Below are 27,792 nucleotides of genomic sequence, written 5' to 3'. Positions count from 1 at the left end.
CTACAATGGTTCGTTACCTCGTAGCAAGGTCTAACTTATCCGGCTGCGTGGTAATACATTTAGTCTCGAAAGTCTGTATAGGCCGGCATGTACGCCAAATAAAAGAAGAAGAAGAAGAATACAACAAAATATCACTAGCCGATTCGATTGATTACTGGTTTTCGTGTAAAATTTTAGGCTCGAGAACCAGAAACGCTTTTTGACAGATAAATTATACCAGTGTAGCTTCCACCCGCCACCGCTAGGCGAAATACGCGTTCATAAAAAAACACTAGCGAGTACGATCAATATATGGACCTACATAGTATTTTCGATCTTCGAGTGAACGATCGTGATAGATCTCAACATAAATTACTTTTCCGAGATGAGGAAAAGTTAAGTTAAGTGGCGGATTAACACGAGTGGAGGCCTTTCTGAAGTGTCGAGCGAGAAGTTGTATGAATAATTTTAAAACAGAGAAGGATTGTGAACGGGGGTTCCTTTTCTCGGAGCTCTCTAGATCTCAAGCCCGCATCCGGGCGTTTAGATTGCGTGCTGCTTAATCCACCCTTGAGAAAGGGTAAAAAACGTGCACAACTTCTTATTTCTTTATTATAAAACTTTTAGCGTCCAGTATTATTTAAAAAAAAAAAGCTTCCTTATTGTTTGAATCGTTTATAGAGGCTTTGGCTTCAACGGAGTTCGATCGCCTACAAAGCTTCTTTAACACTTAGTACAACAATCTAAATTACGAAGCGGTACAAAATAATGATGCTACAAGTAGAGCGCATGCTTCCGTCAGCCCCTGTCAAGTGTGGTTCGAATCTCTTCAAATAAATGCCTACAACAAAAATCGTGCCAACAATTTATCAATCATTCCACAAAGATTGCAAAATATTCCTCGAGAGAAACACAGAACGACGCTTGTTCTAAAAACACATCTCATCGCAACTGCTTGGCTGGATGACAGTCGGTGTAACAGTGTCCAAAGACTGTCAAAAGGGCGATGCTTTGTCTGCATTGCTCGTGGAAAAGTACGAACCGTGTACCAACCTGTTCGAACATCACTTCAAGTTGCAAAAAACGAATATGGCTGCCGTGTGGAAAATTTTTGCTGTCGATTTTGTCAATATTAAACGAGTTTCTCAAATCGCACAGCAGGAACGACTGTTTTAAACAAGTACTATTCGACCGCATTGTGTTATCGTTCGTTTCATTCCCCTTTCCGGTGTGTACGAGTGCGTGTGACGGCCAATCGTGATGGGATATTATTAGGCAATTGACTATCGCGGTGACGAACACAACCACGAACGACGTGCGACATTGGGTCGAATAAGACGAAAAACAAGCTGGGCAGGATTAATCTTCCATTCTTACCAGGGTCAGTGGTTAAAAAGCGAAACTCCATAAGATCTATTCAAGTGGATCAAATTCGGCCCGTGTTTGGTGTAGAGTGAAAAACCAGAAATGGCGTGGTTTGTTTCGTTCGCCGTTGCACTGCCAATGACCTAGAGTATTTGCATTTGATGATTAAATGCCATCAGCTGCCGAGGCGCCTCTCTGTTCCTCGCCCCCCGCCTTTAAGCGCTCTATCGTTCATCGAGATAGGTCCGTCGGCAGAGCGTGCGGAGGCTTTGAAGTGCACCCAGCATATGGCTGGAGAGAAGAAAGTTTGGCATGATTTTTGTTCCACTGCTTTTCTCCCCAAAAGGGTAGTTTGAGGTGGTTTTCGAATTGCATGGTGAGCTCGTTCGTAATTGTCGACGCATAGACTGGGCCTATGCGTATGTGTGACTGTGTCTGTGTGTGTAGTATAGAGTAGGGTGCGTGCGTCGTGCAATAGTGTGTGTGTAGGATGAATGAAAAACGTCAGTGCATTTGACAGAAGAAGCTGACCAGAAAGGTAGAGAAATCGGGAAAAGCAAAGCAAGGCAAAGAATGCACGCAGCAGTAGGAAAGGATTATTGATCTTCGCCCTGTTTCTACTTCTGTTTTAATGAGTGTTGTTGTTGTTGTTGTTGTTTAGTTTTCCATCGTTTAGTACCAGCAGACGAGCAATCGGGTCTGTATGCAAAGACGAAGCAAGCTGGTGTGTGAAATCCAGGTTGGCAAAACATTGTGAAAGTGGATACTGTGTACGTTGCAATTGCTTGCAGGGGTAGAATGCAAACAAAGTGTATAAGCTCCGAATTAGCAGGAGCGGTCACCACCACCACCACCACCACGTTGCTTTTTCCCCACAAATCGTGTTGTCGATGCCCCGATCCTGTGTTATAAACCCGTTCCCGTTTTGTAGGTGTCGCCTATTTCAACAACAACAACAACAACAACAAAAGTACCAACAACAAAATTTTGGTTGATGAATGCCTGAACAAATGGTGATTCAGTGGTAGTCAGGACGAGTCGTAGGTTAATCTTTGTCACATATGTTTTTGGGGCGTGTTTTAGATACAAATTACTAAACGCTCGTCAATCCTTTATTCCAGCCTCAGTCGAAATCGGATAGCCGTGGTCCAAAGTGTCCCAAACAGGAAACCAGCACTGCAATGGAATAATCGATCCCTGCGTGACGACACACACACGGAACAGATTCTCCAGCTGTCACAAGAAAAAAAGTGTTTACGAGATTGCTGTGTAGCGAAGAGAAGCAGAACCGCCGCGTAATACACACGCACACAACATACCGCCACGAGCCACTGGTACTGCAACCCCCTTGTCCATAGTGTGGCTACTGTCAAAACACCTCCCGATCGACAAAACACGTTTTTGCTCGGGGGTCGTGACACGAAAAATCGGGCACAGTTTGCTGCGTATTAGTATTTGTGCGTGCGTGTGTGCGTGCGTGTGTATCAGTAGTGCTTTAGACGGACAGATTGTGTGTGTGTGCGTGTTTTTTCTGCACCTAATATTGTAAAACTTCTTCGTGCGTGTTGCATTGCGTGCAGCTGAACGCGTTCGTAATTGTGTGCGCCGCAGATTATAATTGGTGAAACAAACATTTTCTGTCCCGGCTTCCCATTCCCGGTCCGCAAGGGTTCCGAAGCGACGGATAGGCGAGCAGATGAGCAGGAGTGGCAGTATGGCCGAAAAGACGGTCTCCAACAGTCTACCACCGTCGTCGGCCCAATCAAAGGTCACGGTCGGGGGCAGCAGTAGTGTCGCTGCCGGCGTAACGGGAGGAATACACCATCATCACCATCATCATCATCATCATCACCACAATCACCATAAATCGATGGATATGGGCGGCACGGGCAAGACGGGAGTTGGAAGTAAACATCACACTAATGTAATTCAGCGGACTACGAGTGAAAGTTTACGATTGGGCGGAGGTGGCGCTGGGAGCGGCTCCCCAATGAACAACAGTGTTAGCAGTGGCGGCAGTGGCGGAGGAACATCGATGACTAGTACTGGTGGTGGCGGGGGAAACGGGAATATCGGAAGTAATGAAAACTCTGTCAGCAGCAGTATGCTAAATTCGTCCTCATCGGCGAACAGTATTCCACGCAAGAGTGCCAGCTCGTCGACAAGCATGGGCGGCGGCGCTGTCAATGCCGGTGGCGGTGGCGGTAGTGGGAGCGCTGGTGGTGGCGCTGGCGGTAGTGCTGGCGGTGGCGGTGGCGCTGGCGGTGGCGCTGGCGGTGGCGCTGGCGGTGGCGCTGGAGGTGGCGGTGGAGCTGTGGTCGGTATTGGCGGTCCTGTTGGAACCGGTACCAAGACCTCTTCGTTTACGATCACTTCGGTGATCGTTGGTCCGGGAAGGCACAGCGCAGACAATGGCGATGATTCGGCGGATGATCTGGACGAGTCACACACGGACGACAATAGCCGGATAACGGATTTCGAAAACGAAACGCCTAGTTTCTCGGAGGATACATTTAGCAAGGAGGATGTGTTTTTCGGTACGAACGCGATTGGAAGTGTGCCGGTCATTCCGACGAGCTCGCAGTACGGGTTGGCGATCGTGGCACCCAATGATAGAACGAACGGTGGCGAAGTGCTCACGGATGCAATGCACGTCAATGTCACGGACAGTGGCATTAACATAATGGGACACGGCAAGAGTGAGGTAAACGAAGGGAAGGAGGTGCATCATCGAAACGAGCGGTTTAAGGTGGTCAAAATAGAAAGTACCGAACCGTTCAAGCGTGGCCGCTGGGTGTGTATGGATTATCTCGATCACACCACGTTGCAGCAGCCGAAAGAAATCTCTGGCGGTGGGGAGAGTAACGAAGTCAGCAGCGCCCATAATGCCACCGTTACCACGCAGGACAGTGGCGTCGGTATGAACGACAATGCTAGCTACGCACCCTCGGAAGGAATGGACTACTACCAACATGCGGTCAGTTCGTCATCGATGGTGTTGGGTGGGCCGATGAGCGCTGCAACGTCCATCGCGTCTAATAGGAGCAACGTGATGCTCGGGATGTTGAACAACGAATCTCCCGGTCAGAGTCTAAATCTTTCGCTCGTTGGTGGATTTTCAGGTGGAGGAGTGGCTCCCGGAACCGCGGGCAATGCTACTAGTCACATTCAGTCTGGCACTACTGGCCTGATCAAGGGCCCTATAGCTGGGACTGGAATACCGCACAGTTTACCTCAGTCACAGCTCCAGAATGCCCTGGCGGGCCATCCACCGATGCAACAGCACATAACGTACACGCAAGGACATCCAGGACAATCCCAATACTATCCCCATACGATGACGAATCTGGCCGAACTGAACCAGCAAGTTGCATCGAATATACAGGCACAACACCACCACCTCCTCCACCACCACCACCAACACGGTGCTACCCTTCCCAACAACATGCAAATGCACCCGCAATTACATCATCCCCATCAGCAGCAGCCCGGCCACCCAATCCTCTCTTCCAGCAACATTCTTCCACCACTGGTCGTGCCCATCCCAACATCACAGGAGATGAACATTATGATGCACAATCCGTCGATCCAATCGAGCTTCCCATCGCCCCACCAACAGTTTAAGCCGCAGAAGCCGCAGCAGACTGTCTCCCAGACCAACTCGCCCATTGTCGTCCCAACGTCCCTGATCGACAACACGGTCGTCGCCGGCATGCCTGGCGAAAATGTGCCTCTGAACGGTGTCAGCGCTGGAGCAAAAATACTATCCCCATCCGCCGGGGCCGGAGGCGTCGTATCAAATGTTTCTACGACTGGGGGCGTTAGTGCTCACGATACAGCTGGTTCTGTATCGATCGGCACGGATTCACTGAAGAATTCTGCACCATCGGCCACCTCCTCGCCGGTGACGTCGTCTGTTCAGTTAATTCCACAATCCACAACGGTTCCGACCCAACCAGCTCCTGGTGCTTCGATTGGTTCGTACGGTGATGCTACGGCCATGGCTGCTGCCGCCGCAGCACAGATGAAGCAGAACACGAACGTCCCAAGTTCCGCCATTAACAGCGTCATCGGTGGCAACACTATTGCGAACGGGGCAAACTGCGTCGCTGCTGTCGGCTCCCCGTCATCTAGTGGTGCAATCAATGCAGCGAATTCGATCTCTGTTGGGACGATCCCCGGTACCTCGACCGCCGACCAGCAATCATCGGAAGCGAAGCTACAGTCCACTGTGTCCGGTGCCACGACTGCAGCTGCCACTGGTGATGTCGAGGAAACGGATAAACCGAACGCCGAAGATGGTGAAAGGTAAGTGATCTTCGAATTGATTGGGTTAAAAAAGGGAACAATGTGATTGTCTTTTTCGATTGCTTATGTTTCTGCTTTGATTGCTTGTTTTTTTATTATTTTTATTTAACGTTACTGAATGTGGCATATTGCATACATAATTTAGTGCAAGTAGTACTATTGAATCAGTTCATATCATTTGAAATATTGTGTTAGTCGAGATTAAATCTCTTAATTTTTTTAACTATTTTATCATAACATTCAAAATGATTAAGTTGGCAAACGCAACGCTTACATACAACGTGTTAGTTAGTTAGGTGTCCATTTTGAAGTACGAATTGACAAAAGGGTTGTGTTTTTGTTTAGCCTTTTCATTATCAAAATTGTTTTCTTTGTTCAAGCTTCATCTTTAATGTGTATTGTATAATGTGTATTGTCGATACATGAATTGAATTAATGGTAATGTGATGTGGAAAAATAATATCTCATCAAAATGCATTTAAATTTGTTGAACGTTCTCATTTCATTTCGATTTCTTCATGTTCGATGTAATATATCGAAATATTTTGCACTTTGCCAAAATGGACACATAAATATTATCAGGAGATATTATGCTTAATTCTATTCTATGAAAAAGCTTAAGTTATACATGCTTTATATAATATATAACACTTCACTACTAACAATTGTAGCATTAATAATATCGTAATAATCAAATATTATAATAGACGTCGATGGGAAGATTCCCGTATTTATAGTAACATAGACACAATGCTGGCTGATGTGTTGCGATCTTTTGTAAATATTAAAAATTTTAAATTTCTTATTCGAAGGGTTTGTTTTATTATCATTACTCTTTAACAAAATACTGACATTAGGATCGTGAAGAATCTGTAATTACAGAAATGGGATGGATTAAGGTTTATTTGATATCGGACGTAATCCTTACCACAAAATATTGCATCTTTCACGAGGACGTTATGCTCTGTTTTTGTGCAAATTTAAATTTTCCAATAATTAATCTGTTTTTAATGAAGGTAATTTGTTCGTCATCACCTTGAATTAACTCCTCATATGGAAGATAATTCTAACACATTAACTATTTTTCTTCTTATTGATGTGTCTTGTTTCCGAATTGAACTATTATACGAAATAATGAAACTGTTTCTGGTCACGCTTGCGGACGGTACTAAATGCGCCATTGTTGGCGAGCGTACTTTTGCCAATTCCTAATATTTATTGCACTTGAGGCTGCAAAATTCAACGGGTACTGGTATGTGAGAAAGCAAACCTCAGCAGCGAAGGCCATGGACGCTATGACCGGATGTGGTGTACGAAAAAGTCAAGGTAATCACAAAACCAAAGCCGAACGGATGCTTCGGACCTCCCAATGCTCATTTGGTAGTAGTGTCTATGGTGTTGTTGTAATATCCTGCCGCTTGGACTCAAAATATGCCTCTTCGTGCACGACAGTACACCGGATGGCACATGCTAACGCAGGTGGTCGGAAAACGGGTCCATTGCGCGGCACTATCACATTCCTGTATAGTAATATGAACACACCTTTGTCAAGCAGCATGGAATATCGACTGACGTTATACCGCCGACGGAAAATGGACATTCCTTTTTCGCAAGGTACTTTTCCGCTTGGAAAATGGAATCCAGCGCTAAAGCGTTTGGCACTTAGTTCGTTAGTCCCATGGTTTTATTTAGTTTTATTTGTTTTGCGTGTATTTTCATCCTTTAGGGCCGAAGTGCAGGGACTTGTTGAATCGATATTTACAGGGTTTTTTTCTCTTTATATAGGGCGGTATGCGTGTTGTTTCGTTGATGATGCTCAATTATACCGTGCATTAAAGCGGGATCATAAACTGTATTGGCATATTTGTCACATTATAAATTGAATGCAATTCAATTTGCTGGTCTCACATTTTTAAAATGTAGATAACGCGTGCAATCAACCGATGAGCATGATGTGACTAGAAAGAAAATCGATTGGGCAATTTTCCTCAATCATCACATAAAAAGCTTTTTTTAGCATCTTACCGTGCTTAAAGTTTCGTCGGCTTCCAACATGAGCGCCTCCAACTCACTACGCACATGAAACTCATCCAACAAAGAACATAAGTGTGTGATGTACACTACTGCGTTCCGTTCTACTTCCTCAAGCATGACGAATGACGATCACCGCGGATCGCGTTAGAGTATCCTTTCCCACCGGAAATACTCAGCTACCACCGGGCTCTGTGCTGCAGGCTTTGAAAGACGGAGGCAGAGCTCTAGCTGTTCAGTTTAGTGTTGCTTTGCGGTGTACCCAGCCCATTCCCAGTCTGGGAGCAAAGTATCGATATCAAACACAACGCGAAACATATCTGTAAATTGTGTGCGACGAGCAGCTTGCATCACAGAAGGATCGATCAGGTCGAACTGTATTTGTTGATGTGTTGAAGCCTGTGAACGAAACGAATCATTTGTTGTTAAAAATCATTGAGGCGTTCTGTTGTGCGTTTTGTTTAAAAGTGGGGAAAACGTATAACCGCAGTAGCTAGATAAAATTCATGGATATTTTTCCTGATTCCAAACATTTGCCTTCCGCCATCCGATGATACGCTCGTTCGCAAGCAAAGCCCAAGAGCTTCTTCTGCAATCATATTGATAGATAGCGGAAAGGAGGTGCGTAAGATCAGCCGTGTGTGGGCTGCTGTGTATATCTTTTGTTTAATCGTGCCTCGTTGGTTGTGAGTAAACAAACAAACCCTCGTGCACTTCTTCGACCTTGGCCTTGCGAACATACACACCGTAGGCAAACGCCGTGACGCGTACGCAGTCAGTCGTCGGGTCAATCTGAGTGTGCAGTCCAAAGCTCCCAGACTCCGTTAACCGTCTCGGAAGCAAGATCAGTTTACATGATTCGGTCGTGCCGTGCACATATGGGAGAGGAGCCATACATATATAAATAAACGTGTCCGTGTTCCTTGCTGTTCCAGTGATAGCTCTGTGATGCACGAATAAGTGCCGTTGTGATCAGTGGAATAAAATTTAACAAAAAAAGCAAGCAATCATGTTTGGAAGCAATCTTACCGTTAGTACGACGTACTACCGAAGCTCTAACTTTTACATTCTACGAAGAAACTCGATGATTCCGCGATGGTGAGTAATGACGGGTTAGTGAGTGGAGCGCTGCAGACGCAAACAGCGTGGAATGAAAATATATTCTCGAAATATTCGTTCGAAGATTTTCTACATACATTTACCAAATCGGAATTATTAGCAGTGAATTAGCCACAGTGCCATTAGACGCCACTATCGTACCAAATTGAACGATTTTGGATTGCGTTCTACTTGAGTTGATTTTAAAACGTTGTTATAATTAGATTCATTTTGCTGGCCCGCCGCCGGACACAATCGCAGATGATTAACGAAGCGAACATATTGCTCAATACAGTAGCATGTGTGTAATATGAAAAAAGACCTTCTTTGGAAACGTAAACGCAATTCCCATAATATACGTTCGTCTTGTAGATGTTCCAAATAGCAGAATGGCGTTTCAGACAGAATAGACTGCTGTTTATTTGTCGAAGAAAATGCAACCAGGAAAACAACACGCGAACCGCTGGGGGAAACTAAAGCAATTCCTGTTTACTTTATCGCTCCTCCGTTGGTATTGTTTGGGACTGCATCGCTTTCCAAGTAGTGGTATATGGGGTAACACAATTGTAGAAACATTCCAAAAATATCTGGCGGTCACAATTTTTAGACGTGTTCCGTACGGGTTTGTCGAACGGGCGTAACAATTATCACGAAAACGTCACATGATTGCATTGAACCGGGGAATGATAATTCGGATTGAATGATTTGAAGTCAAGGGGTTAATCTGCAGCGACATCTATTGGGCGATAGTGCAAACTAGTGAGATAGTGTTGAATGAGATTCACTATTTTGCGGTTAGACGTATTTTTTCAAGCTAGAAATCTAGGTACGTCAATATAACCAATGCCGGTTCCAAAGGATCATACTTTTAGAGCATCGAGGAATAGTAAGGAATGCATATTCTTAAGGGACTGGGGGTGGTTATTCTATAGACATGGCATTATGGGTTCGATTGCATAATTCACAAATAAACCCCCCTCCCCTCCCGTAGCAAGGTCTGTGACAGTCCGATTTCGATCCGGCATTAAGTATCGGAAACTAATGTAGGCCAGCATGTCGTGTATATCATTATGTCAAAAGAAGTATACTACGCAGAATGCGACACACCTATTAGTGACCTATAGCCGAAAACGTTTTTTGTTTTGGTTCGACTTGTCTTAAAGATTCCAATACTGCATTCTTCACAATACACCATGAATAATCGTCTTCCAGAATCGCCGAGTCTTAAGGGTCGGCGCGTCGAGCACAATCTATCTTATCACATTGTAGCTTTCCCTGTTCCACCTTAATCTACCCATAAGACTGTCATCTTTTCGTTTTACGCTGGCATCGCTAGCTTGACATCGGCACACACATCGGCATGGCACACCATCACAAATTTACAACAGGGTGATCGTGAATGCTACCGCAACATCGAGAGGTATGCACTATTGCTTCTCCTATTGCTAACTTGCCACCCAGCAGTAATTTCAAGTCCCAGTGTGTGTGTGCGGTTGTGAGAATGTGTGATGAAATACGTGTGAAGTAGTGTGGTATATCGCCTGCACTTATGGCAGGTTCTCCCAGGGGCGGCATCAGCTCATTAATACCCTTAGGTGAATTGAATCATCAACGGGCAAGCTAGTGCAGCATTTCACGCGTGCCGCATACACAGGGTGGTGGCAGCCCTGGTGGGAAGGATATGCTAATCTGTAGCAAGTCGTCCGCCTCCACACCTTATATTTCAGTACAATCCATCACTAGACGTGCTTGGAATGGGATGCATTTTAGAATAAATTTTTTCAATTGTTTCTATTTTGTTAGCTGAAGTTTAAAGATCGAAAATCCGGTCCACAAAATAATTTGTTTTATTGTTTAAGGATGCCATCAGCATGTTTCCCCTGTATACTGCAGAACCCAAGAGACGTTTCATTGAATGTGCAAAACTACTGTACTGTTTTGCAATATTTTGATACGATTCAATATACTGTAGTTTCTTTTCGGAATCAGGAACACATCCTCCAAACACACCCATACAGCATTTTGTTTGCGATTACTGAAGTTCTCAAGTTTTCTACACACATGCTTATCACCCTGTAACCGTCAAGTACTGTTGTTAGTATGTGAATGGAATGTTTTTGCCGCTCGGGCATGGCGGTCGACGGTCAGCTTTGTTTATATTTCTGCTCCCTCCCCGTAGTAATAGTGGTGGCATAGGCGAGATAGTACACATTATGATCTCTATGTGATCGACGATGACGCGGCCCGTGTGTCCGTGTAGGGTGGAAGAAGGCGTCAAGAGCAAAGCGCAACAAATCGTAAATGCACCAGCGTACCGCTTCATTCAGACAATTTCCCTGTGCCGATACTGTCGTGTTCTGGCCCTTGGTGTAACGTAAATCGCGCGCGCACTCGCAGTCCAACAATCGTTGGTGCAGTTTTTGGGTGTATAACACCGCGTATTCTCATTGTGACGCATGTCAGTGGAACTAAGTTAGCTCGACGGTGGTGTAAAGTGGACCCTTTCGCTTGCGTGTTTCAGTGATCGTTGTTGTTTATTGATTATTGTGAATAAAAAGGCCTTTTAATCCACCCATCGCAGACAGCAGCGGCATTGTTTGGTTTTTATGCCCAGCATCCATCCATCGTGGGCAGTGTGCTGTATCGTTTAATTGCAACGCAAATAGCATTGATGAAGTTCACGGACACTGCTGCACATGGTAAAGATCAGTTAGTCTTTGTATATCTGCACGGTTGATACTGCAGCTAGAATCGAGTGAATAATACACATCTCGCTGTGCATGATAACACGTGCGTAGGTGATAACCGTGTGTAGGTAGCCATAATTTATGACAAGTGCATTGCTGGCCAAGTGGCCTGCGAGAAGACTTAGCCAACTGACGGTAAAAAATTGTGTGCAATTGAGTGCCCGCAGCTCCTCCAATCACCACCAGCTGCAAGCGACGTACCGGTACAAACAGTACTCGATGTTACTTGGTCTTAGATACGACGAGAAACGCTTATTGTTATCGTGGTTGTGTGCGCATAATCTGGAAAGCGTAAGCATGTCTACTCCACCGGTCCGTAGAATAACCATCGGTGGCGTTCCATCGAAAATCGTCAGCATCCCAAGGCGCATCTCATTAAGGTAAATGGCAATAAACAATCACCGCATGTACCGGTGACCGCTCTAGGAGGGATCAAAACGTCTTTTTTGAAAGATAGAATGCTCTGCAGATTTTTAGCGAATTAAACGTACTCAATCGTGCCTACGCTTGTGGACTTGATGCAGCAATGCAGATATACTGAATAGAAAAAAACATCTAAAATGCCCTGAATGTAAGATTTGCAAGGTGAAACTGCTACAAAACCAGGATTTCTGACTTGAGTGACTCATGCCAAGGGGAATTTCGATCGTTCAGTATGAATCCTCAAGTTTATTTATTTTCGTCGAAGTGCATGATGTAGAAATTTGCATCCCACATTCCTGCAGCAGCGGCTTGGTGGAAGATTAATCATTGTTCTGTTTTGGATGCTTTTCTATGACGAGGTTTAATGACCATTGGGGTTTTTTCTACGATACTCTCTTCTGCATTGGCACTGGGGGAAGTGTGAAATCTTTAAACATTCGTTGATAAACTTCCCACCAACGTTGGTGCTGTGTGATACAGCGCTAGCTATGGTTCTTATGAAAGATATTCTTAATGTGTGTCAGAATAAGCAGTTTAGTGTTCGGCACTACAACTTTCAGAACAACCTCAGGCCTCAAAACGTTCAATTTAATTCAATCATCTTTCGCTGTCTCCATTGGCCCGGTGTGCAGCGTGATGATGAGGCCTCATTGTCCATCGTCTAATTTGCCCGTAGGTAGGACGGCGACAGACAACGAGCGGCACGATTTTTACCCTGTTCTCGGGCAAACGAGACAGGCAGGAGGAAGAAAGGCAACCACCGTACATGTTGACGCGGTGCCCGACCTAACTGCCAGAGGATGATAACAAGTCGGCTAAAAATAGTGTATAATCCGTTGATGTGTTGGTCCACCACTTATTGCACTAACGAGCTAAAAGCAGTGTGTTTCCTCTCGATCTCTCGAACACTGGCTCGCGAACGGACAAACGGTTGGTGGGCATCTTCGCGCTCTTCTTCGCGCTCTTTGAACCGAATATAAATCCTCAATCACGTTTCCCTCCCTTCTCATTCCACCCGATCTCGCGGTATGAAGGCATTTCGTTGTTGACAAGCGCGCCACTGCCCCTCCAGGGGACGGTTCTCTCGATTTTTCGCTCTTGCCTGCCTGCTTAGTGATAGATCATGCCCCTTGAGACGAGAGAAAGAGAGAGGGAAAAAGAGAGAGAGAGAGAGAGAGAGAGAGATACAGCCATGACCAGAGAGAAAGAGGGAAATAGCTTGAGGAACGTAGCGTTGGCGGTTTGCTGTTTGTTTGAAAAGCGATCGAATGATCATCGGCCGGCAATGATGTGCCGTTCATCAACGTCGTCATCAGTGAGACTCGCAGTGCAAAGAGAGTTCCTCATATAGCCCTAAGAACGGCGTTGGTCATCGTCGTGTAGTTCGAAGCAAGTGGGATGGCGCGGAGAAGGGTTGAAGATCGTCTAGGATCGCTAGGTTTTGGCGGGTTGATGTGTGTGGCGAATGCATGACGACGGTACGACACTGGTGTTTGTGCACTTGTCGATACGACATGCGAAACGACACGACGACACAAGCATTTACAGCAGTCGCGCACCAATCAGACGTTGGGTAAAGGGGCGCCCGACAGTGTGTCGTTGGTGCCGTTTGCATGCACGCGAGATATTCCTCACAACAGGTTGCCGTTATTGTTGTGCACAGAAAAGGAATGGCACTTGAGAAAGGCGCAACAAATCAGTAAAACAGAACAACAAATTAAAGCAAACTCGCGAGTTTTTGTACGCGCGACACTACGGGGTGTGACTAAAGAGGTGCTGCCGATGCCGCCTGGCCGATACGTCCGACCGCTCGCGTCCATATGTTGTTCGTTTGATGATCTATCCGTCCGCCACGCAAAAAGCGCTGGACAGAAGTTGCAAGTGCACGTGCTTGAAAACATCAGCGTTAGTGTGCGACGGCTCCACACCCACCTAAGCCAACGCACACTCACACACATAAAGTGGTGATACCTTCACCAGTCCCCGTCCCATCCCTCCGTCCTAACCGATATAGTGAATCCTTGTTTGGCGCTATCGCCTCATCGCTGAAGCTTCCTTTGCTCTCTGCCCTCAAAATTTTTGCTTTACGTAACGAACGACAACGACGCATTTTGCGGTGTAGAACAGTATCTTGCTGTGTGTAAATATCTGCGTTGTGGTTGTGTTCTATCGATTTGGCATCATTTTGTTGCCGCTTTCATGGTGTCGTATATTTCACAAAAATGGCACACGTATGGAGCAAGTCTAGCAGAAGAAATCAACTCAACACGTGTGCAGATGAGCAGACGACAACGCTTAGCCCTGGGTAGGTGTGACTCTGAAAACACTCTGCATGATCACGCTGTTGCATGTACCATGTTTGAATTTGATTTGTTCTTCCTCTTTGTAAATCTCGCTCACCCAATATAAGTCCGCTCAACTCACGAACGAGCAGTGACTGTGTCATTTCACATCATATAGAAAACAAATCGGATAGCTGAACGGTGTCAAGCTGAATTTTGTTGCCCATTTTCCGTTGCCTCGAGTTTTGGCAAACAAGCCAGACAGCTGGCACAGTGTTTGACCGTGCTATGGTGCTAAAATTGGCTACGGAATCTCGCAAGTGTATAACAGCAGTAGCATAGACAAACTTTCTTGCAGCCCATGTTCGACGAATGTGTATAACAGACGTGATAGCGCCAACAGATGGAGCTAACTGCGTACGAGAGACAGAAATGATTCGCTCTTTGCGTCCGGCGTTAGATGAAATGTTTGCTAAACTAATACTGGTTTAATGTTTTGTGCAACCGGCGATGATGTTATCTTAAGTTATTCAAGCGTACTCTAATTTCGTTTATATTCGAACCGAGAAAATAAACTGTAAAGTGCACATTTCCATATAAATCACCACAACAAATTCATCAACTATCGACGTCAAGATGACTCGATTACATGATAAGAATATACCTAGTTGCTTTTTATTCGTGCGCACAGGTATCCGTCGCAAACTACACATGCCAGCACTCTGGTAGCATCTTAATAATGACATAACCGTATCTCGCATGAGATCACCTCGATTCAATTTGGTCATTTTCTACGCTTTTGACAAACAAACCGAAAAGGGGATATGACCGCAGTCCAAAATTGTGGTATTATGCTAACAACATGAGAGTTTGTTTACTGTTTTCATGGAATATCGAACCGAACAACAAACGCGTCATGAAATCAACAAATGCGTAAACATTTTTGTATAGAGTTTAGCCTACATGATACAGATGTCCTTACAAGAAATTTTAATTGTATTTCTCGCCCCATTTCAGTTATTCAACGAGCTTGAATTAATTTATATGCATTTATCAAAAAGATCACCAATCAGCCAAGTATACCAGTAGCTCTCCAACCAATAGTAAACCCTTCAATGCACCAAGACCCGTTGTGCATCGTTAAATCTAATGTTTGCACTGAATCACTGAATTCATGAGATTACAAAAACCATGTTGTCATACACGTGCATGTAACATGTGTTGCTGGTTGTGCTATTAGCAAAACAAGCACCTACTAACCATCGACCCCACTACTATTGCTGCTGTTTATCCGCGGCAGTAGTAAAGCTCATGAACTGTTGCCGATCGTGACTGATTTGTACGAAGTGATAAGCTAGCGTGCCAACCTGTGGTTCGGGGTTTAGAATTGCTCTGTTATACAAGAGAGTTTGGCTCTGCTAGCCGCAGATAGGTTTCTAGTCACGTAGCTCATTAAACGTCTATAGAAAGTGACTGGTGTATTTGTTCACGGGACGCAAGCTCACCATTACACTAAACAAATCCTCCACCAGCATCGGTGTAAACCTGCAGTCAGTCAACATTGTTTCTAATCGCTTACGGCTTCTGAATGACAACGTTGTTATGTGTTTGTATGTTTTTTTATGGAATGCTTTCTTCATCGCAAATTTTAAAGAATTATTGAATGCTGTTCGCTTCTTTGATTTATGCTGAATGGATTATACATTGCTGCTTTGTTGTAGATGCATTCCTGAATGGAGCATGGTTTGCGGTATCTAGTTAGACATATTGTGCTTTGCTGACTGCTTCATGGCGCATATCATCGTTGCATTCATACACATATACTCGTGCTCGGTGTTTGGTTGCATTCTTGTGCTTGTTCCTGCTTTAATAATGGGACGTACCACATGTTATGTCCTCTGCTGCTGATTTGTAACTCGCTGCTCTTTGACTTCACGATTCGCGCGCTCCGCACACCATTCACAGCGTTCACTTACCGTTTGTTTTGTCGTCCAACTCGTACGACTGTGCTGACACCATCATCAAACTGCATGTACGTCCATGCGGCTCGAGGAAACAAATCATCGCAAAATCGCCTACCTTCCCACTTTTGATAGTTGCGATGCGTTTTTTGGCGATGTTGTTTTGAATGTTTCTTGAATGATTATTTCGTTGTCTATAGCAGCAGCGGACTGCAGCCGCAACAGCAGTCGTACCAACTGCAGCCTATGCCATCTGCGCAGCAACTGCAGCAGGCGCAGCAGCAGCAGCAGCAGCAGCTACAGCAGCAGCGACAGTTCATTGTAAATCCTTTTTCCGATGCAAACTTATCGAATGACAGCTTCCAGAATGCTTCAGCAGACAGGGGTACCATGTTGCCCAAATTACACCCACAAATCGCTCAGCAGCCGCATCAGATGCAGCAGCTGCAGCAACCGTTCCAACAGTATCATGCCCCGCTGTATCACGATAATGCAGAGAAGCTGTCGAAAGCGTACTCACTGCCACCGTCCATGGGTGCCGCGGCAAAGGAATCGCTTCGAAAGGATCTTGCTCAAAGTCGCCTAGAACAGCAGCAACAGCAGCATGCACGAAAATTTCAACCTGTTGCACGCGCTTTTATTGTCCCGAGCAGCACGCCAGGAACCACTAACAACGCTCCGAGTATGACGAACATAGCAAATCAAGGAAATGGAAGCAATATCTACACCGACATTGCACTGGGGAAAACCATTCAAACACTCATGAAACCTACGCCAATACTAGCGACGGCTGTGGCTAATCGCTTGACCGGCGGTTCGTTGACCCGTTCGATCGGTGCCCTTGGGCCATGCCGAGAGTTGCCAGAAGGAGGCACTGCTGGAGCACAGGAAGCGGCTGGCTACTGTCGAGCCGCCAGCAGCCTGCTGGGAAATTTCACCGGCAGCAACAGCGTGAGTGCGTGCACGGTAACGCATCCGCATCGGTGTGTGCAAGACTTGATCAAGGAGGAAATCGGTGCCAATCGTCTGAGTAAAGCGGGTAGCATGATAAATATGAGCACCGATTCGGAACTGTTTGCTGCTAGCGGTTCGCTGTCACATCCTGCATCGGGACGCTCGAGTCCGGCATTCATGCATGGATCAACGCCGGTCGGTAGTCCGCCACGATTTGTAAATACCCTAGGTCCTGCGTACGGTGCCGGTGGAGGAAGTGCCCGTGTTAGCAGAGCTGCCTCACCCTCTGTTCTTCATGCAAGCCCTGGCGGAGAACACGCAAGGTTTGAACATTTTTCGAGTGTCTCTCTAAATTTATCTCTAAAACCAACAGACATAATTCAATCCGGCCTTGCCATTGTCCTAACGATTCATTCGTTCCCGGCGAATCTTTCAATCGATTTGGTTTGGAAAGATTGTGCCACAAATATCCCCCTATCGAAGCGTGCCGGCTAATATGTCCTCTGCTTTGTTTTTCGACAGATTTCGAAAACTTATTGTGATATCGTTTAATCTCACGTGAAATCGCGTGTGCACCCAGAAAACGTTCTTCTATTGTAACACAAACTGTCCGCTTACCGACATTATAGTTAACCGTTGTACCCCATCGTATTGGAGCTACTAATTTGTGTTTCTATTATTTGTTTTTCCCTCGCAAACTACTAACACCTTGCAAACACGCCACTATATATACAAGTTATATTTTGCACACACGGATGCACATAGTGATGCTAGAACCATGTTACGGGCGTACAAGTCTTACCTTGAATCTAATTGTACCGTTCTTAAATAGTTTTCTTTCTGTAGCTAATTTGATCGTTATGGCTGTTATTGTTGTTGAATATCATTTCAGTTATTATGTTTTAATTTTATCGTTTTGTTTCGAATGCAACGCAAAAGTTTATTTCTTTCCTAAAAGAAAGATGACTTTGCTCTCTCAAAGATGAAATGGGGGGCCTCGACATGATGAAACATCTTCAATTCCTCGAAACAATTGTTAATTTTATTTCCTTTTCTCTCGTTGCAGGTCAGTATCGGTTTTATTGTTGTAATGTCTTAAAAATACGTAACGTCATGTGTATTAATGCGTAGGTATTAAGGTAACAACAGGTATGCTCGAATGTAGTTACACTGTCATGCATTAAAATAATCCGCCACCGTAAGTGTAAGTATATTACAACACATCTTAAGCGCCAAACAGCTGGCTCCTGCGAAAGAGTTACAAGATGTTGTGCTGCTCTATTTTAGAGAATGTTCAGCTCAATACTTTTCTCTCTTCCATAACCTTCTTATTTTGACGTTGACATGCGAACACTTTCATACTCAACTTTAAACATACCGTCCACAAATCGCCATGCTAATATAATTAGTACTAATCAAATTATCAGCTACCGAACTTGACTGACTGAAGTGTGAATGCGGTGTGTCGGAATCGGTTTAGAGAAACCTACCGCAACAGCAGACAGTTTGTCGCCAACGGTTGGTTTACTGACCTTACGGTTTTGCGCACTTTTTAGCACATATCTCGATCAGTTTTGAAGGACCATGATGGTCGGATGATCAAAGTGAATCACGTTTTAATTATCATCTCTGTTAGCAAAGTTTAAGACACACACGCGTGTGAGGTTTGATTCATATTTGTTTGACAAAACCAAGCTGTACGCGGAAAGCCGTTTAGGTTGACCATATGTATATATTATTTGAATATTATTTACCTTTTATATATAACGATTACATCGCGCTTTATTTGTGAGATGACCATTCAACGCCATGTGACATTTAATATTTTGAACACAATATTTTTACCATAAAAAAAAACGATTAAGTCTTCATAAAAAGCTTACAGATTCGCTTGAACACATGAAACTTGGTTCAACCTGTATTCTCAAAATGCATGTGTTTGCCAATAAAAAAAGAAAAAAAACAACATTTTTAGCCGTTGCATGGCTAATCAAACAATAACTGATTTACAAAAAACGCAATTCAGTTCATGATTGCCGATATCAGATCACAAACCGATATTGAAAGGTCATATCGTACCAGCTGATGATGTGTATAGATTTCATACCACTGCAACTCCAAATGTTGCATAACATCCTGCCAAGAAGCCTGTGGGGATGTCTCTCGATCTAGCCACAATGAGTCGTAAGCATATCTAAATGACAACCGTATATACACCATCACCATCTGCTGGGGTATGGCCGGGTAACGCGGTTGAATAGGAAAAAATGCACACGTTTTGTGGCAGCGAGGTTGCTTTCTCGGCTGGCAGAACTAATCGCGCCTCTGCTGCAGCACGTCCAGCAGCTGGTGCGAATGACGCAAACGCAAAATGCTCAACTGCACAAATGAGACGAAAGCGATTGCACAGCATGCGATTATAAGTGGTACTGGTGCTGCAGGTGAAATAGCAATAGGTACTTTTTTTTACCTAACGTAAGCACTCGATGATGGAACCGGCGTTTAGCAACAAATTAGTCGAAACCACTCGTCGTTGTACATACATATACCGTCCGTACGTCCGTAGTGGTACCCCAGTAGAAATGGACTGTGGGGGGGAATCAGGGAAACCGGATTGCAATCAGGCTGAAAGTGAATACAGACAAATCTGAACAAGTTCACAAGAAAAAAGAAGAAAAACAAGGTTCGCAAATAATGCCGGTCGCAGTGATTGCATTGAATAAAAAATCAATCATTTACGCTTATCAAACCGGGGTTGACAGTTGACGGCAACCACAATAACCTGATTGGTGTTGGTTTGTGCTTTTTAAGGAATGTTTTTGTTCTACGTACGTGTTGTGTATGGGGATGAGTGGGATTTGCGTTTGCCTCTTTATCAAAGCGGGGCGTGTGGTCAGTAATTAATTTGCCGCTAAACTCGCACCTGACTACTGTATCAGCATAGGTACATACAAAAACCTCACCAAGCTCAAGGTAGAACAAGGTTTCCTAATTTGCAACTCGCGCTACTAAACCTCACTGATTGTGTGCCGTTTGCATAAATGCTCTAGCTGCACAAAGACGAGGCATTTTCCCAACACATTGACACATGTTGAAGCATACGTAGCATACGTCGTAAAAAAGTGGCGTGATGTTTCATGCAGTCTGTTAGTGCTGCTGCTAACGAAACGGTCGAGTGAATGAAAATTAGTCTTGACCAAACGTAGCACCTCTCGCTAATGTTACTGCGAGTGTGGTACGTTTCGTATGCGGCTACCTCCGCAGGTCGTACCATGGCTGCATTCATGAGTTGCAAAAAACAAACTTCTCACAAAAGAAGTTTTAAATGAGCCAAAAAAGTAGAACGACACAGTGAAGGCGAAGGAGCGCGCTAATGCTGCAAAATTTGACAAACGGCCTTCGTAATTATTGGAACCATTTGGTGTGTCGAAATCTGCCGCTGGCAACGCAGAGTGATGACTTTGAACCCCAAAACCTTCACCATGTTTCGTGCAGAAATCGCAAAATCCAAATTACAAAAAAGCCACCCATGGCTGTCCTTTGGTTTCTTTTAGATCTTTGTGTGTGTTAACTCGTGTGCAGGGCAGCACAGACCGCCATAGGGCAGACGTATGACGTGAAGTTTTGCGAAGGTCACGTTAGGAAACGATTGATAATTTGCTATTAATATCATTTATCTAATCTACTCTCCCCTCATAGATAGATAGCAGTTGTTGTTTACATGGTCAAATTGGCCTCATGGGCAATATTTCATAGTAGTAGCGCCACTTAAGCACTGGCAATCTTCAAAACGCTGACAAAATCCCGACCCCGAACTGATCCGGGAACTCACACGCGATTTCGTGCTCTCTTTTTAGCCCTAGGTCATGGGTTTCGGTTCTAATGTGCGAAACTTGTGTATGGTGGTGAGTGCCTCCAGAATGCGTTGGTGCGCAGGCCCAGTTGGCAGCAGCAAATCAATAGTGATACAACGGCCAAAGACAAGCCACTGCTTCTTGTTTTTGGTATTTTGTGTGTAAATGCGTCACAAACCGATCCTAGGAGTTTTTTGTTTGTGGTCTTCCCTCGCTCGCTCGCTAGTGCTTAATGTTTTGGGCGCAAAAACAGTTTTTAAATAAGAAAAAGGAGCCAAAACACATCTCTGAAGGAGAGGACGAAGGAAAATTGTGATCGCCTACATGGTGGTATTGTGTGGTGAAATAAAATTTGCTGTACCAAGGCCGATAAACGAGTGCCTACAAACATCCTACTTTGCCCGCCAATTTCGCCACATTGCTGGACAATTTTTCGTATTAGTAACAAAAGACAAAAAAACACAATATGTAACTAAAGCCTGCTGCAAATCGCCATCATTAAAATATGGTTCCACTACATTGGTTGTGAAATTGTTTTCTTCTACCTCTCCGCATAGTGGCAAAAGTTGACGCATGAAAAACAGGTTCATTGACTTTTTGGAAAAAAGGACACAAACTAACCCCGAGCGTGTTCTGATGATATCCAACTAATCTATCATGGGTCTGGTCGGTAGAAGTATGTGCACGTAGAATGAATTATTGAGTGCGATCGTTCACTAGGGCATCGAACGTTAGCTACCTTTCAACGACTTTGTTCGGCACCAGTGATAATCGGTCGGGATGTAAATATTGCAAAGAAAACACTGAAAACGGTGCCCGGTTGTGCCATAGAAAGTAGTGTGTGGCACAATCGTGTAATTTTTATTTACTTCGAGAAGTACAACTGAACCTACATCAACTATGTGCATCCTCTCCTACACTGCCATTGTGTAACCAGTGCCATAATTTGGTATGCCTGCATTTTTACTTAGGGTAGGTTTCATGCCGTAGTAATCATTGCAAAGAGTATTTTGCAAATATATGTCTCGTCTATTACTGAAATAATTGTTATCAAAATTAAATTACATCTATGTGCGTGTATGTTTAAAGCTCAGAAATAATATATTTTTTTTTTGTTATCTGCCACATTAGATAAGTTTCTGTTCAGCTGCTTCTTCTATTTTTTGCACTTGTAATTTGTATCGTGATATCGTGCGAAATTATTTAATCTTTTTTGTTATTGGGTTTGAAATATTATTTTCTATTATTAAGTAAACATTATTTGTTGCGAGCCAGGCGTTCAAACTCAACTGAAAGCATTAAAAAGTAAACAAAATTAAAATATTTAATCTTGAACAATGCAATAACTGCAAAAGTTGTTGAAAGATATATTAATTCTACAGTATTACTTTTACGTTACGCCTGTACTGAGTAAACATGTTTTATCTTTTCGCGCATGTGACTACACGTAATTTAGACAATATTTAAAATAGTGATGTTCATAATTACAAGGCTAAAATATCTAACGTTGGTTTTCTTGAACAAAAAACCGTACCTGTAAACCAGCCACAGAGAAAGATCATTAGCTGTTAATAACGCAAAAAAGTTTGATTTAAATTTCCCATTGCCTAGTGCTTCAGCGTTTGTCGATTCCAACGAACGGTAGAAAGAGGAAAGCTTTCGATTAAAAATGTGTGAAAATGGTACACTGGCCTGCTGCGTAGAGTGCGTACCTTATACGGCACGGATGGCGCAACTAACCCGATCGGCGCAGTCGATCGGCTGTTGCTAACACACTTACGCCACCACCGCCACAAGCGGGGTGCGTAAGTATTTGTGTGAGCATACGCACTTTTTCCCTTCCTTTACGGGTTTGATCGACGAGATGAAATTTAATGTGTTCACATCCGTCCTGTAGCCGCCGTGAAAGACCGGCGGGAGCAAGCACGGGGACGTTGAGAAGAAGTGGTGGCAAGAAGTATCGGATTTAGGTCAGCAGCAACAGCAGACGTGTACACCGTGTTTGGCTGTCTCTCCACTTCGCAACGGAATCCACCACGCTCAGCACAATTTGGCGTAGACGTTCCTTGTTGCCTTTGCCGTTTTTTGCTATCGTCTTAATTTTCATACATCTTCTCTTTCCCAAGCTCGAAGATGAAACCGGCATGGTAAACGACCATTGCGCTAGTGTATGTGCTCGAGAGCGCGCGGTATTGAAGGGTTTAAACTTTTACTTCTTACTTCGCTTGGTTGGCCTTTAACCGTCGAGCTAATGTCATCTCGGACGGCGTTCATGGTGCAGCACAATTTAACCGGCTTAAGATCACACATTGGTATTCGTTCGTGCATCGATGAGAAGCCGTCTCACTGACTCTCTTTCTCTCTTTTTTTCTTAACCGCTCTTTTTCTTTTGCAAGACTGCTCACACTTTATCCTTGTGGGCACGTCCCATTGCTGTAGTTTGCCTCGTCATCAGCTTACGCATATCTCCCCCCCGGTCGACAACTGAGTTATTCAGCATGCTCGCATGATCTTGAATGAGATCAAGTTTGGTTAGCATTGTACCGTCGTCCTTGAGAACTAAAATAAAACGCTATGCCCATTTTGTAGGGATACTGTTTTGTGCAAAACGTTCCGTTTCAAGTTACTCTATCCAAGATCTGTAAACTCATGTCACTGTTTAGGAGATATCCATCGCATTGAATTGCATAGTGTAACTATTTACAATTCATTATTAATATTGCCAAGGAAAAGTTTCAGAACGTGTTCTATTTTGATTACGCATTTACCTTAGTTCCAGTTGGAATCAGATTAGACACACCTATCTTATGCTACAGAATTATGCTGCGTTATGGTGTGCTAACTCCAATCCTCAGTCATATGTGTTGCAATTTGGTCGAGATAACACAATCATGGGATACGTTTACATTTTCTCACAATACCACTGTAGGAAGTTGTGTTTGTTTATGTTTTCTGAAGCTATGTTCGTGCTATGTTGAGATATCCTCGTATGCCATAACGCACACCACAAGACGCAGCATTCTCTTTCTCTTGGAGTTCGTTGATTCAACATTCTTTTTGGTGAGAATTGATAGCGCGTGCTATGAGTGTGGATAACAAATCAAAGAGAATCTCTTGAATTGTGCTGAATTTGGCAAAACGTATGCAAGCAACCAATACGTACAAACTACTTTTACTTTTACATGATACACGTCGCATAAATTATTCATTACAAAGCAGCTGCATCTCATTCATAGGATTGAAACTCCATGAAAGTTCTCTTTTGCTATTGAAATAGAACAATGCATGAAAGGAATGAGCAGTTTCTGTTAAATAGCTATTAGCTTTTGCTATTTAGCGTGCTATTAATTGGTTATGTCCTATGATTTTTTTGTTAGTTTGTCATACTTTGGTTTATGGACAGATAACGATGATTTTTTTATCGATACATATGGACTGAAACATACCTTACGGGGATTAAAAGGCTCGAACCTATCTCAACATTGCCAATTCATGGGATCGCAGGCTTGCCTGCCATAGTTCCATTTTGGCTGCATTATGCTCTTTTTCCGTATTCTCATGCTCTTATGCTGCCTTACTCGCATAACCATAAAACTACTACTTACACAAATATACACATGGAGCGCACTCTCGTTTCTCAGTGCCTCTCGCAGTTTTTGGCGGGGTTGATTCTCTTTAGAGGACAACCTCTCGCTCGAACCGATCGAGAAAATGGTCGAACTATATTAAATCCCCAGTTTGGAAGACCACTTCGTTTCTACAAAACATACGATACATGCGTTCGTGCTCGCGAGAGATGTCCGCAAATTGGAAGAAATGCAGAAATGAACATAGCTCTCCGGCGTTGTTTGTGCACGAGAGCGCGTATCAATGAGGTGAGAAATACTGTGAGCCCTCGAACTAGCTCCACCACTGTGATCGAGCTCCCCGAGGGTTTCGTTCGCCATGGCGGTGGCATGAATGTCGTGTGTGCCGTAATGCTCTGAGAGCTAACAGAGTTTGCCTTAGTGTGTGTGTCTGTATGGGGCGATGTTTGGCTCAAAATAACTGCATCGTGTGCCGTACATTCTAGTAGTAAAGTGCGGACTTTTGAAAACACACCATGTCGTCAAGGCATCGGGGAGCGGTTCCAACTGCGTAGTGTAAAAAACCAGTTCAATACCACCAAGCGTGCTGTTTCGTGGCCACACCGTCGCTCGTAAAAGTGCGTTCCGTGTGCGACTCGTGAGAAACGTTGGAAAATAGCATAGCCCATAGACGCCCAAACTACGCCCCAAATATAATCAACTCTCAACCCTCGAAACCGACGCAACCGACGCATATCGACACCTCCGCAGCTGTTTCGTGATCGAAAATTGTACAAACACACCAGAACGTCAACAGGGCAACGAAACGAAGACAAAAAAGTCGCACAAGTCGTGCACAGTTGTAAAAATGTGATCTACACTCTCATCCGTACAGCCGTCACGTTCGGTGTTCGGTTTGTCGCGTTGCCGCTTCTCTTCTGGCTGCCTTCGGCGGGAAGATTCGCTGCAGTTTCCTAGCGTTGAGTCGTTCACGCGATGCGAAAGTAAAGAAAATAAAAGGACCAACTTGGCCGTTGCTCTCGGTCCACAATGGCCGCGGTTTGATGTTGTGGCGCTCGAACCATCGAACTCTGAGCAACTGTGCACCTGTTTTGCACTGGATAAAACTGTTTGCAAGTGTTCAAAACTTGCTGTGATGTGATCAATCGCAAATCAGCCAAAGTGAAGCGAAAGACAATCCCCTTTTCTGTAGGTGCATGGTTGCTTTCCGCTCGCCAAAGTAGTTCGCTTATCAGCACGACGGCGTTTCCATGTCGGCAAGTTGTGTGCCGTGCCCAGGACAACGACCAGAAAACCCAACCACTACAGTGTCTCACCCGCACCAGTGTGTTTAGTGTGTGTGTGTGTGTTTTTTATAATACTGCTAACGTTTTCTTTGGCCATCGATAGGGCCACAAACACCTTAACAGCAGCAGCACGTGAAGACAAAAATTACAAAGTACAAAAGAAAGTGCACTCCTACTCCGAGTGTCTGGCTGGCGCGGTGTCCGTTCCAGGCATGTTGGTAGCGAAAATTTAAACGAAACCAAATACCCTTCAACTACATTGTGGTGTGTGCGATCGGGAATTATTCATCCTGTTCGAGTATGCCCCCTTTTCTTACTGTTGAAGCCAACTGCCAACCGTTGTTGGCCAAACTGCCCTACCCAGCGGGGCCAAGCAATCGGCCATTTTGGTTTCGTCTGTATTATTGATTGTGCTCGTCGGTTGTGAAGCTGCCGCCGCGCACGGTGGTGGTGTGTGTTTATTTAGCCCGTATACGCGCTCGGCCGTTGTGGTGCATGAAGAATACATATGTGCAGGTGTCTCTTTGGCCGCTGCATCAGCAGGAACCCTGCAATAGCAGTTGCAGCATAGCATGCGAAATGTAAAGTGCATGTTGATAATCTACCACCACCCTCTAGCAGCTCGCGGCTGCCCGGTTGCTGAAAAGTTCGGTGAAACAGTGGAGAACACAACAAAAAATCTGCCTCAAGTTTAGACAGCGCGTGGCAACGCGCAGGGTGTTTCAATTGTCGCGTTTGTGACGGTGGAATGTGTCGTGCGAGAAACGATTAGAAAAATGTGATTGCCACGAAGGCCGCTGGTAGTGATATTTTGTGACGACCATCAGGCGATTTTAGGGGGTTTTATGCTTTGAAAACTATTGACGTGAACAAACGGGGGCCGCGCAGTAGCAGCATAGTGCCGCATCGCGGTGGTTGGTGTTGTTTTTCCGTTTTTTAATGTTTTCTTCCGGAACCGAGTTTGTAGTGTGTGTTGTGTTGCAAGTGCAGTCAACTTCGGTCTACTCGACAGTTTTCGTTTGCTAATAATGATTCGTTGAATCGATTTTCCACCCCGTTACAGTGTTATTCTTTCACACTCGTTTGTTGGCTTGCCAGACATTTTGCTATTTGTTTTATAAAAACACCTCGCGCAGTATTTTGTTGCCAATTTGTTGGATAGAGGCGATCTAGCAAAATCGCTTCAGCATCATATTCTTTGGCAAACAACATCATACAAAAACATCCAAAATGAAGAGCGATATCATGGCCATGCACCAGTATTCGGTGTCCGGCAAGAAGGACATCCTGCGGGAGGTCGTAATCAAGTACATCGATCATTTTTATCCAAAGTAAGTGATACATACTCCCTCCGCACTGTGTACCCTTTCCGTCCTTTCCTGTTGTCATGTAAAATCGTGAACCGAACCTACCGTGAAACCGTACCCCCTTGCAAAATTAATGCTGCAATCGACGACCGTACCGTATGACCTACTACTCCGTACTGTGTATTCCAGAACAAACCACTCGATGCACCCTTTTTACTGCCAGTTGCTACCGTAACGTTACCAACGGAGAACACACAGCTGGTTGTGAGGAAAGGGTAGGGTGTTTGTCCTCTTGGTGTGTACTCCCTAGCTCAGTTTTATATCGCTCCACATTTGCTCCAACGACAGTGAGAGTGACCCGTCGAGAGAAAAGTGAAAACTGTGCTGTATAGCATACAACGGCACACTGCGCCAATATGATTCCATGATGATGACGATGATGATGATGGTGATGATCATGACGATGATGGAAGGGAAAAAAATGGCCCTCCGAAAACAATAATCATACGCTTTCGAAAACTCTGGAAATCCCTCCAACACAGTGTCCTTCGGCAGTGGAAGAAGTGGGTTTTAGAATGGGAATTCTTACGCTCTATTGCAACACGCCTCG

General features: G+C 44.5%; 1 protein-coding gene across 16 annotated transcripts in view; it reads left to right on the top strand.

Moving 5' to 3' along the window:
- The first annotated feature begins 1,010 nt into the window (after positions 1–1,010).
- The window catches only part of LOC1279469 (protein bunched, class 2/F/G isoform), a 39,200-nt gene continuing 12,418 nt past the window's right edge, over positions 1,011–27,792 (top strand). The window contains exons 1-4 of one of the 16 annotated variants that reach the window (XM_061657267.1): positions 1,029–1,207; positions 2,276–2,384; positions 2,466–5,652; positions 16,395–17,471. In XM_061657267.1, coding sequence (XP_061513251.1) covers positions 3,041–5,652; positions 16,395–17,471 — 3,689 coding nt within the window. In that variant the 5' untranslated portion in view covers positions 1,029–1,207; positions 2,276–2,384; positions 2,466–3,040. Of the gene's footprint in view, positions 1,883–2,005; positions 2,389–2,465; positions 5,653–16,394; positions 17,472–27,792 lie in introns of all 16 variants that reach the window. The other 15 variants (XM_061657270.1, XM_061657269.1, XM_061657271.1 and 12 more) reach the window with 15 other exon arrangements.

This window comes from Anopheles gambiae, chromosome 3, assembly GCF_943734735.2.
Source record: "Anopheles gambiae chromosome 3, idAnoGambNW_F1_1, whole genome shotgun sequence".
Classification (NCBI taxonomy): Eukaryota; Metazoa; Arthropoda; class Insecta; order Diptera; family Culicidae; genus Anopheles; species Anopheles gambiae.
Note: the sequence above shows the minus strand (reverse complement) of the source record. Positions and strands in the feature narration are given on the sequence as shown.